Raw genomic sequence first — 13065 nt, forward strand, 5'->3', positions numbered from 1 at the left:
CTGCTCAAATTCCTAATCTAAACATCCCCCTGCATTCTCAGTCTGCAGTTGGTGAATTAGATGAGCAGCAGGGTGAAAATGACTTTCAAGCTGATGAGATGGAGGAGTGAGACGGTTTTTGTTGCAATTTTGTCATGCTCACAATGTTACCAGGGGTCTTTGTTATTTTGCAGTATATCTGCTTCTTATGTTTGTATAAAGTTCCATATTTAGTATTTTGGTAGTTAAAGGGTGCTAGTTTTTTGGACGCACAAACCCTCCTGTGCATCTATCTAGCTATCAAGAGCCATCATTACTCAATTTTTGTATTCTGTAATCCTTATTAAATATTAATATATATAGGCTATATGCCTTTTGCCAAAAAAAAAAAAGAAAGAAAGGGTTTCACAATGTTCAAAAGCATGCTAGACACTGGGAAACATCCAAAAACTCATTAAAGAACAAAATGTTCTTGTACACAAAGTGTACACTTTCAATCATTTGGACAAACTGAGAAGTTTCAAAAAAGGGTCACTTTATGCTGTAAAGCACACCACTGCGAAGAGCTATCCTATTCTAAACAAGGGCATGCACTTAGAAGAGTAGTGATAAATTTTGGCAAAGTGGAGATCAATCACCATCTACTAGGCGTGAATGGACATGGGTTAGGGTGACACAAAACTGTGGTGCTCCTCTAGAATCTATGATTGATCATTCCAATTGGTTGTCTATTGCTAGGATGGGCAATGTGACTAATAAGAGTTTTGGTAAATAAAAGGGGAAAGCCACAAGCGATGGGAAAAATATACTTTCAAGGTTATTGGACATGCAAACATGTAAAGAGATTAATGCTACTGTAGCCAAATTCTTTTATCCCATGTCATACCATTTCATTTGGCACATTACGAAATATTTGAAGAGCACAACTCACAATTGGATCTTCATATGTTCCCCTTAGCCAGATTCTTATCATGACATGTCACACCATATGATTCAGCACTCTCAATATTTCAAAAAAAAATGTTGAAAAAAACAATACACAAGTGGACACTCAGATGTTCCCCTTAGATAACATAGATCATTTACCACTCTCCCTAACAAACAACATTTTACGATAAGGGCAGGTTGCTCCATTATTATTCATTGGTGAATTGATATAGACATCTTCCACTTATTAATAATATTTACATATTTAATTGGCTCATACTTTCTTCAAGTTGTTGATTGCTCAAGAAAGGACAAAGAAGCAGACTTTCAATTTTGAGGTTTTGTGGGAGGTCATAGAGGAGTTTGGACTTCAAATGTTATATATATTGTGGCTGATTCAACTTATGTTTGAAAAGTTAGTTGGCCTAATGGTGGAGAGTACTTACAAAAAAGATTTTTGGACCCTATGTTGTGTTCATGCAAGCAACAACGCATTGAAAGACATGGGCAAGATATCTTTGGGTGAAGACAATGGTAGTCTAAGCTAAAAATAAATTAATTATATTGATGTTTGTGAATGAACAAGAATACGCCAAAGAGGATGGACCATAGATTAGGTACAATAGTAAAGAACAAGTAAAAGAGAACCAAAGACTCAAAGCAAATACAATAAGGCATGCAAAGCAAGAGAAACAAAGAAAATATACAAATGAGGATTAACCCAAAATGATAGCCACAAGAAGACATTGCAAATCAATGGAAGCAGATGAAGACCACCCAAGCTAAAAATATAGTTCATGACACATTAAACACTAGTTTTTCAAATGAAAGGTCACCCATGAGGTTCCCAAAGGACCGGTCACCTACAAGGCTCCCAATGGCAAGGACCTAGCCAGTCCATTTTAGGAATCAAGATAACATTTCATTCATATTGGAATTAAAACAAGAGGATTATTGAAACTTCTTAATACTAGGTATTTCAAAATACTTCAAAAGCTTGAAGTTGCTCCCAAAGAAGCAATAGGATTGTCAACATTTGCTCACATACAGAGTTGAAACTATTCAGCAATCAGTTAATATTACTTTCCTTTTTAACTATCGTTCAAATAGAAATATACTATACACTTGCAAGCCATTAATATTTCCAATAAAATTACTAATTTAACAGCAAATTTATTGTATAGAATTTAAATTCATTGATAAATTAGCATGTTTCTTATTCTTTGTAGTGATATTCACTGTTATAAATAAACTTGACCGTTATTTAGTTTAAGGCATTACTGTCCAGTTTAGAACAAATCCTTTGAAATCATTTCCTTATCTTTCAATTTTCCCAATTCCCAAAGGTATTATCCAGCTTCCTTAAAAAGCATTAAAAATTTTAAAACTACATTCTTTTTATTTTCTTTTTAAAAATGCCTTCAAAGGCTTCAATCTAGCCAATCCTATATGCTTGTTCTTCTTCAATATTAATATATATGCCCATAAATTTCAGTTTTACCTTAAAGCAGAGTTGATCTCCTTTTTCAGGTCTTTCACCGAGGGAAGTCGCCCTTTGAGTGTAGCTTTTATCCTCTCCTTATTGTCATCAATTCTACATAATGCAGAAGCAAAACAAAAAAGGATATGTTATGAACTTGCAAACATTCTCAAGACAAGTTAGAAAGTAAAACTTTCAAAAGGGTCATTAAGAAAACCCAACATCTTAGTTATTTTCCTCTTGAAGCTCTCCAGCTCGTCCTTCTTAAGACCTAGTTTGATTCTATCTTCAGATTCACTAGCCATGCCATCCTTTTCGCGCTGAAGGGCCTTTATGTTTTTCTCTAACCTATATCTTTCATTTATCTTCTCCTGTATATCTGATTCAAAATCTCGCTCATCAAGCTGACTTGTTTTCCTCTGAACCTCCTCCTCCTAGAAACGTACAAAAAATAAGTTCAATTGCACAAGAGATTAACCACGACTATCAAAAAATTCCATAAATATTGTGATATTACTGCAACTTTGACATGATACTACCAACAGCCTTTCTTTCTCATCAATACGAGCCAGATCTGTATCTGACTTTCTTGGGTTTTCCAACTCTTGGTCAATCTCCTTGAGGCGATATGTTATCTCCTCCTGATAGAAATATAAAGATAATTAAAGCATTGCCATTGTACAGCTTGTGTAACAAATACCAAATATCTGGACATCCAAACTAGCTTCAAACCTTCTTTTGTTGTTTTGCAAGTTTTTGACCTTCAAACTCACTGCACTGTTTGCTGACAGATTCAAAAGCTTTCCATATGCTTTTGATTTCCATGTCATTAGACTCCTGCATAAGAGTTAATTTTCAGATTTTCTATCCAATATTTTTGTCAACAATAACAACTTTGGATACATATTTTTTGAGAATCAAGGCAGATTAGGCACATAGAAGACCTAAATGATTCTCGTACAAATCAAGGTAGATTAGGCAAATAGAGGACCTAAATGAATCTCATATAAAACTAAAACAACCATACCTTTTTAGCTGCACTATCCTTCAGAAGTTCTTTGAGACGTTGTTTTGCTCGATTGGTGAGATTAAATGCCAATTCATTGTTGAGAGGTATGTTATCAACTACACCTAAATTGTGTTTTACAAACATAGTCTGAATATATTTATCACGATCATGCTTCACTGATAAATGAGCCTGCAATGAAATTTGTCTTAATATCACCAAGAATAAATAGCAGAAAGTTGCCGGCACAAAAAAATTCTAGAACATTCCAAAAAAGCAAGAGAAATACATCTGCTTGAGCCTGTAGCTTGCCCATCTCCCGAAATGTATCATTAATTGTCTTGGTAAGAACATCACTCTCTGTTGATGTATCATTAAGCTCTCTTTCCAACTTGCTAATTTTGGATTTCAAATGGGCAATTCTTTCTTCAAATTTCACTTGCCATTCTCTAAGCTCCTCGTCAGTATCTAGAGTTTAAACATTTAACTGTCACTTGACATACAAAATGATGGCAAGCATATCTTCCACAATTAGAAACAATAAACAAAATTGTCTCGAGCTTTCATTTCCTTGCCATAAAAGAGGAAATAAGAAGATTGGAAGGTTGTGTCAAAACTGTTAAAGCAATGCTCAATACTGGAAAAATATACCCTCATTTTCTTCAGCAAGGGCTGCATATTGTGTCTGTTGAAGCTTAAAAAGAGTGCTCCGTTTTGTGTCCTTCATCCGAACTTCATCTTGCAGCTTCCTTAAATCCTTGAGGGTTACTTCTGTCTGATCAATTTTAGTCTGTATATTCTGAATATTTTTCTCTAACTCTTGAATTTGATTTTTTACAGAGGTAACTTTGTCTTGGTCCTGTTCAATGCTTTGACGGAGCTGTAAAAATGAAAGCAATTAATTACCAGCAATGCCAAATGCATTCTAGTAGACAAATAATTAAGGATCTGAATGTTCTTATTAGTAGATGCATACAACCATGACATCAAGTTCTTTCCAGCATAAAAGCAATGTCAGTCAAGAGGCTATGGAATTTGCCAACAAAATGATTAGCCTTCCTCCACTTAAATTAAATTATTAAACAACCACATTCCTTACAAAAAAAACATTATGCATAAAATATTTGCATTCGTGTGAAGAACCTTGTATGCTGCATCTTTCAGAGTTTGCAGATTCTCTAGTTTCAGCTTATACATCTTAATTTCCTGAGCTTGCTCTTTGTGAAGCTTCTTTATTACCTCCAAGGCTTTTGTGTATCTGATGAACAGATAGAGCACAACAAACCACGTATGATTATATATACTAAAATTTCAAAGAGATAAAAAGCAATGAAAACAGATTTAAGATTCTAACAATAATCAACCTTAGCTTTACTTCAATATATTCAAACATTAAAAACCACAGACTAGCCAGCAGAACATAATAGGTAAAACCGCATAAAATTAATGTGCACTAGAACCCTGACGGTTGTAATCAATGCAAACAGAAGAATAACAGCAAGCAGCCCCTCAGGAAAGAAAACATGAAGAACAAACAACTTTAACAATAGTTGGTAAATAATCTAAGTTGCCGGTTCGGGTTCGGGCACCGGTTTGGGTTCAAAGAACCGGTATGCCGGTACGGCAAAATTTTGAAAAGGGGCTTGGGTTCGTTAGTACAAAAACATGTAAATTTAATATATATACATAGCATCACATAAACAACAAAACCAACATAAACTTGTAATCATAGCATCATGATCATACCATAACAGCATCATTTACATCAAGTTCAATATCAAAATGACAAAATATTCAAGTAACATTGTTTCAACTTTCAACAATTTAAAGTTTAATCATCAAATGGATTCTCTAATTCATCATCCTCATTCTCCTCCTCATCATTGACATTGACATTAGATGAACCATTGCCAATGCCACTTACACTTGCACTTGCACTACTAAGTTTGCTCGCTAACCGAGTCATCAAATGCAACAAGCTGAGAAGTGAAAGCATCTAAATCAGTATGCTTTGGCTCTATATCCCACATCTTTGTTTCCCCTTGCTTGTAGTCATGTTGCTTGTGTGAAATGAGCCAAGTTAATGTTTTAAAACTCACTTTTAGGGTTATATTTTTATTTTTTTATGTGGTGGATTTCAAAAAAAATTAAATTTTGAAAAAAACACCATTTTTGGGCCATCAGACCCTCAAGTTCGACCTGGGTCCTTGGGTTCGAATTGGGTCCTCTTGGGTTCGACCTGGTCTGAACCAGGCCTGTGAATCACGGACCCTATCCGAACCACAGGCGGACCAGACCAGTATCAGGGGTCTAGGGGGCCGAACCCGGTAACCTAGTAAATAATCATAGAATGATATTAAATCACCCAGTTCTTTACATTATCATTCCTGACAAATGAAGTTGAAAAAGTATTTAGCAATGGTCACAGCAATGAAAGAGTTAAAAAATAACAACACATCACATGAGATTATAATCGCATATCATTTGAGGAGGTGATCTCTCCAGTTGGTGATAGTAAAGGCCGTAGTGACCTAAAGGTTCCACAGTTTCCAAATAGCAACCCAAAGGATCCAACAAAGGATATAACAAAGGAAAAGCAAGATTGGAAGTCCCGTATGTAACTGAAAAATATCAAGCTCAAATCTATATATGCATGTTAACATATTTTTACTTTCAACCCGTAGTACATCACAAGTGGTGTCAGAGGAAAATGAAGAACCTTGATTGTGTGGAGCATAAACAAGTGAATGTGTAAGTTGTGCAAAGCAACTTACAAGGATTTGCTCAAGGCCTAGAAAAAGAGATTGGTATTATAACACTATTAGTGCTTATAGGAGAATTTCAACATGAGCACGTTGACATTATCTTCCAAGGAAAGAGAATGTGGCAGACCACAAATCAAATGGACGGATACCAGGATTGATTGAAAATGGAACCAACTTACTTCAGAAGTCAAAACCTTGTACTACCATTTCTTGATCATCCTGTTGTTAAATACAATGTCGGGTGTGACTCCATCTGCACACAAACAATTAGGAGATAATATTTTTGGTGACAAAATGAAAAACCTGGTACAAGTTACAACATTATAGCACATGCGACACATTATAGACTGCAAAGGAGCAGATAAGTGAAGTTTAATGGCTGAATTTCTTTGTGGCCAACTTAAGATTGCTTGGCACATAAAATCTGATATGCATCATTTCACATAACAGGGAGACTTGAGGAAGGCTTTTGAAATGATTTCCAATTACTGAGGAATAACAATTATGTAATGTCCCCATTTTCAGGGTTCTCTTGTAGTGCAGTTGGTGTTGGCTTTTGGGGGTTTCTTGATGCACCAATGAGTTCAGATGGATTAATGGAGATGAGTGATGTTATCTGGAGTGATTTCGGACAACTTGTCTGAGACTTTCTATCTTTAGCAGTGGCCATTTTTAGCACTTACTATTTATAGTAAGTTTCAGCGCATACCAGATTGGGCCAGTTTGGCATTTGGACACACTTACTATTTTTAGCAGTTGCTATTTTTAGTGTTTTTAGCGATGAGTCAGCCTCTATTTTCTCAACAGTGAAATATGTCATTCTTGGACGTTGGGTGAAGTTAAATTTTGTTAAAATAAATATATTTTGATTTTTAGTTACTTAAGTCTTTTATATTGTCACTTTACGACTTAAGCGAATTGTACCCTAGTTGCACAACGTTGTTTTAAAAGGGGGGCCTTGTATGTCCTTATGTGAGTCTTATTTGCAAAGAAATGTTTTATCCCACATGGATTGGTAAAGAGAGTGGAGCCTCTTGAGAAGGTTATAAAAGACTTTTGAGAGCTCATTTTAAGGCATGCTTGGTTGGAGAATTTGTGAGTTTATTTGCTGGAGATTATTTCTCAAGGTTTGGGAGGACGAAATCCCTCATAAGCAACAATCTCTACGCTGTTGAAAGATACAGTCTGGAGATTCAGCATAGTGTTGCACGCAGGAAACATCATTTAACACAAGGAATTCTATAATTTCAGTCTTTGGTATGATTGGAATATTTTATCAGATTCATGGAAAAGACTAAAGAGGTTTTAAAGAAGAGATTGCTGTTCACAGACATCAATGGTTTTCATTGAAGAAATCTGAGAACTTGGAAGGGCTTCTAGAAGGCGATTCTCATTGTTTGCTGGGAATAACATTGGTGGAGGCCGAACCTCATAGCAGGTTCGTTCTTTACTACTGGAGCTGAACTCACATTGCTGGACGTCCCTAATACATAGCAGTCGCTTCTTTCTTTGCTAGAGTTTGAACCTGGAGGTGCTAACGCAGGGATTGGAAGGATTATTTAGACGTTTCTAGAGCTCTTTCTGAGTACTGTTGCTGAACCAGTGCTGGAGGAACTTGTGTCTTTGTGTATGGACTGCGTCTAGGGTTTGATGTGCAGATTTTTATTTCAGAATATCAGTAACAGGGGTTTGCATCTAATGGGTATGTAATGAAACTCAATTTTAAGCTTGCAATGTAATTTTTTGAAGAAATATCAAATAAACCACATTAAGTCTGATTATCAGAACTGTATTCTCAGAAAAGAATGTATAGATGAATGGTTAACATCGTTGTTAGTGTTTATTGGCTGTAATCTTGTTATTTGCATTTAGTATGTTACTGTGAAAAAACCATCTCAAACTTGAAAAGTAGAAAACAAAACAAAATCAGGCCAAACAGAGTTGCCTATTACAAATTAGATAATGATAGAGATTTACACAAAGCAAGGCAAAACTACCCTCACAAATTAACTCCTTGCACACCTGAACAATGTTGCAATATTCTTTCAACATCACTTACTTCCCATCATTTGCATCCATTCTCAAAATGCAGATTTCTAGACAATATATGTCATACTTGATACCTCTATCTCTGCCTAACAAAACTCTCACCAATGTCTTGTTGCAATCTCCATTCAACTACTTCCACATAACCTCAAACATATGCAATTGTGATCCCTCACTATGTGTATCATAGGAATAACCTTAGCGTGATATAATTATAAGGTAAATGAATTGACCAATAATCCTTCCAAATAGTGAAAAAAAAATTCAATAGAAGATTAAAGTATTATGTGAAACAAGCTTTACATCATACTCAACCCTATAAAAGACAAAAACTTTACATAATCTGCTCAGAAGCTTCTGGTTCACAAGCAAAGAAATAAATAAAAAATAAACTGAAAAGTAATAGAATTGTCTTTAAAAAAGATATCTGTACAGCAACCAAGACATTCTATACATAAAGCTCAACATGACTGATATTAGCAGACATAATACTAATATGAACATGCTGGAAAGTAATGCAAAACACAAAAAGGTAACTAATACAAAATGTGTACCAATAGAGGTTTGCTTTCTGTATTGGTGCCACTTTGATGAGAGACGATATTAACTTCCCCAATCATGAAGACATTGCGTGTTGGATCCTATTGGAATCTTCTGTCATATATTCTGGAGGCACCCAGTTGTTAGTAGCAGCATCTCTCTGGTTTCTCAATAGTAGCTAAGCTAATCATGCCTTGTGTCTGGGTAGTGTTGGTGTACGTTCTATCATATACCGAACATTAGAATAAAATATCCCAGGATACTCTATCCTCTCCTGAACAAAATCGCTACTTGTGCCAAGATTCCAAGAGGGACCACAAGGCGACTCCAAGGTCTATATGTGCGAACGAGCGACTTTATGTGGATAGCTTCTTGGGTAGTGTGTGCTGAAATACAAGGGAGACTTACGCTTAACAACCAATATCATTCGCAAGCTTGACTTAGGCGAATTTATCAATAAACGCTCTTTGTTTATGGATTTTCTGATTTGGGATTTCAAAAAAAAAGATAGAAAGGATAAGGGTTTAGAAAGTTTAATTACTACAAAGCTATTCCTATGAACTCGAGCGACAGTGTAGACTGGGTGAAACCAATAAACGATACTTTGTTTCACCACACTTGGGACAACTAGGCAAAGCATGTGCAGTCTTCTAAAGTTGTGCTAAAGATTTTCACACTTATGAATAATACCAACAATTGAATAATATTACTCAAAGTAGAAGTTAAGCATCCACATTAAAAGCTCAAGCTAACTTTACACATTGAATGAAAATCATCCATCCAAAAAAAGTATGAACAAAGTTTCACCAATCTAAACTATCAATCCTTCATTCATCTAACAACTTCAAAGCAAATTACTTACAGAAAATCTATTCTAAGTGTTGAAGAAAATATGCAACCATGCAACCACTTGATAACAATAAGATTTCAAAACAATACTGATAATGAACTTTTTATTATCCAAGTAGCTCTACACAACAATTTCATAAATCTCTCCACACTAAAATGAAATGAGAGAATGAGTTTATATAGAGTTTCTGAAAACAAATGAATGGCCGAGATCGATCTAAGATCAACGATCAAGATCAAGACAACCTAACCCTAATAAGAGTTTCACAAAATAAAATCAATATCCAGTGCATGTGAGACAAGTGGCACGAGGTGCTATTTTTTAGGATTGCACCCCCTTCTCCTGTTGAGAGGCAGAATGTTCAATGAACTTGAACACAATTTGATCAACCTCTTCCATCGTGACATGTGGCAGCACGCTGACTCTTAATTCTAGTCCTTCCAAATCATTTGCACATATAGTAAAAGTGATTTCACAATCTAATTCCCGTTTTTGGAAAGCATCTCTGATGAACAGGAGGTTTGATGCCTTAGACAAATTTTGCCTCAGGACTAGTTCAGTGGAGAAGATTTTTTGTGTCTTGGCTTTTAGATTTTCTAACTTCATATCCTTTTCTCGGATAGTTTCTTTTTCAAGTACCTCCGCAGCTACAAGGTAAACCTTGTCTTGAATTTCTTTTATCTGCACTTCTGCTTTGTCAGCATCTGCCTTCACTTTCTCGAAGACTTCATTGCGTGCAACTGATGTCCAGTGCCAACCGCTGAAATCATATGTCACTCTTGCTTCAATTATACTTCCATCAACTAGCTCTTGCTTTGACATTCCTTTCAACACTCTAAGGCAGGGAATGATTCTTTCTTGAATGTCCTGAAGATCAACCCATGCTTCTGCCATGCTTGCAATTCTGGAGAGTAGAGAGGAAGTTTGTCCATATGTCAATGCTAACCTTTCCGCAAATGTGGCTGCCTCTTTACCTACGCTTTCCATCAATGCCTTACTCTCTTTGGTTGTCACTACTTCTTCCTTAGAACTTCTAACTGTTTCCTGTGAATTCAAAAGTGGAGGAGCTTCTAGATTTGCTTGATCAAGTGGCTTAGTCAAATGCTGAATATAATCCCTTAGGCGCTCAACTTCTTTCTTATATTCCTTAGTTTTTCCTACTTCTTTGTCCAGTCTTGCCTTCATGGAAGCAACTGAATTATCCAAATCTTTAGCTTCCTGCTTCTTGGTAGTTGGTCCCAAATTGAATGTAGTGATTTCATATTCATGAGAAGCACTATCTCCTTTTGCCTTATCTACCTTTGGTACAGCAATCTACACTGTCCTGCAGCCGGCTTTATCTCTCTGGATGGTGGAAATCCTTCTGGCTAGCTTCTTTGTGGCAACCTGTTCTAATCATGCCAAGAAATCTGTTATATCATCTTCTTCTTGAAATTCTATTTCTTGTGTCTTTTCTTTCAATCTCTCCTTCAGCCAATCGGGAACAGTGGGCTGCTCAATACCTTCCACTTCCTGACCGCCTTCTTCACATGCGATACCTTGAAGGGCGGAAATCATTCCTTCCTGAAATTCACCTTCTTCAAAATCCATTTCATTGTCCAACTCCACTACTTTTGTGCCAGTAGGAGACAGAGGCTACTCATCTTCTTGATGGATTAATTCTATGTTTTCTTCATGAACTGGAGAAGGAATCTTTATCTCAGCCAATGATTCATCAACAGTTAGTATATAGTTTTCATTCTTAGATGTGGCAGAACGAGATTATTCTATCCTTTGCTTCTTCTGAGCAAGTCCTTCATTCACAACTGCCTTCCCCTTCTTTTTAGCACCTTCAATTGATCTAGCACTTTCAGTTGCTTCCTCATTTGAAGAATATCCTTCTGCTTCACCCATCAGGTCATAAGTCAAGATTATATTTCTCCATCTTAATCCATGACACTGTTGGTCAACCCACCACCTAGAATATTTCACAACTGGCCGCATCAAGGTGGTCAAGTTTGCATGCTCTGGTTCTGACCATTTGATAGGAGGAAGAGATGCATGCTCATCAAAGTCAGGCTGAGTATATTCAGTATTATCTTCCAGCTGATCAAGCACAAGGAAAGGTTCAGTCGTTCTAATCAAGCTTACTGGCAGTCTGGAAAATAGTCTTTTCCTAATGTCAAATTCATCTGCAACATTTGCCCAAAAATCTTCTATATCCACTCTATGCCTGAATCTTTCTCCATTCACTGATCCAATATTCTCAAGAGGTTCAAAATTAGCTCTGGATCGGTAGAAGGTAAAGGGATACCACTGCATTTCTAGCCTGGCACTTTCAGCAGCCAATGTTGTCGGACAAGACTCCTCCATATTTCCAATAAAGAATGGAAAGGATATTGCTGCCTTCTGCTTTATTCTTTTGAAGCTTTGAAATGTTTCTAGTTGTCTAAGAACTTCAAATAGGATCATCCGTTTGGTTGGATAGATCGAAAGTCGGTAAGGACAACCATCAAAACCTTGAACTCTTATGTATGTAAATTTTAGAAACTAAATAAACCAGGATCCATACTTGTTGATTAAACTTTTTGCTTCAAGAGATAGCCTTTGGTGAGTTCCTCCTTGTAATATCCTTGTGATGTACATCAAGAATGCGTCATTGACTCGCTTGAAATGGCTCTTCTCTTTAAGCTGCAGTTGCGGATAACAATCATAAGACTTGAATTCATTTTCTCCATTGCCAACTACGCTTCTGCAAATCAGTCCGAAACATCTAAAATTTCTAGCCAAGGAGTAGATAATGTAGGAGCTCATGTAGATTGACTTTGTCTTCTCCAAATTTATCAATTGTTCATGAAGATTGTTGCTGATTATGCGGGACCAATTGAACATCTTGACTCCTGAGGTAATTTCATCTATGAAGTAATACATCCAAGTCTCGAATGGCACACCTTGAGGGCTGCCCATTACTCTATTCAGCTGTAGGATGATATCACCATATTCTTCTTTGAAGTACCGACGCAACAGATTCTTTGGTACTTTCCCTTGGGGTCTCTTCTTTTCCAACCAAGACTTGTTAATATTTGTCGCACAAAGTTCAGACTAGCTACCATAAATCCTCTTGGTATCTTCTTTGGTCTTGTTGGAGGTTTTATTGTAGACTAGTATTCCAAATGTATCTTGAATGGCTAACTCTGAAAGATTAGCTAAAACTCTTCCATCAAGTGCAATGATCTCTCTTGATTGTGCGTTGTAGTGGATAGCACATTCAACTATCAGCTTCGCACATTCTTTAGCCGAAGGAAATCCAGCTGCCTGGACGATGCCATTTCTCATCATCCGGCAAGCAATGGGTGTCAGTAGGTGTCCATCATGCCCGTACATTCTCTTTTTGAATTCTTCTAACTCTACATGTCCAAGGTCGGTGTCTGTGACATTCTTCCATTTGGATTTGATCTTGGATTCCTGTTGTACTTCTTTACTGGCAAACTTC

At 36.5% G+C, this 13065-nt stretch overlaps 1 protein-coding gene across 3 annotated transcripts in view; it reads right to left on the bottom strand.

Moving 5' to 3' along the window:
• LOC131075873 (DNA repair protein RAD50) overlaps positions 1 to 13065 on the bottom strand; it is a 235786-nt gene that overhangs the window by 114989 nt on the left and 107732 nt on the right. For all 3 annotated transcript variants that reach the window (XM_058012799.2, XM_058012797.2, XM_058012798.2), the window contains 8 exons: positions 4536 to 4650; positions 4044 to 4272; positions 3682 to 3860; positions 3414 to 3584; positions 3119 to 3223; positions 2926 to 3027; positions 2609 to 2820; positions 2408 to 2500 (listed from right to left, as the gene is read on the bottom strand). In XM_058012799.2, the coding sequence (XP_057868782.1) occupies positions 2408 to 2500; positions 2609 to 2820; positions 2926 to 3027; positions 3119 to 3223; positions 3414 to 3584; positions 3682 to 3860; positions 4044 to 4272; positions 4536 to 4650 (1206 nt within the window). The remainder of the gene's footprint in view (positions 1 to 2407; positions 2501 to 2608; positions 2821 to 2925; positions 3028 to 3118; positions 3224 to 3413; positions 3585 to 3681; positions 3861 to 4043; positions 4273 to 4535; positions 4651 to 13065) is intronic.

Source organism: Cryptomeria japonica, chromosome 10, assembly GCF_030272615.1.
Source record: "Cryptomeria japonica chromosome 10, Sugi_1.0, whole genome shotgun sequence".
Lineage (NCBI taxonomy): Eukaryota > Viridiplantae > Streptophyta > Pinopsida > Cupressales > Cupressaceae > Cryptomeria > Cryptomeria japonica.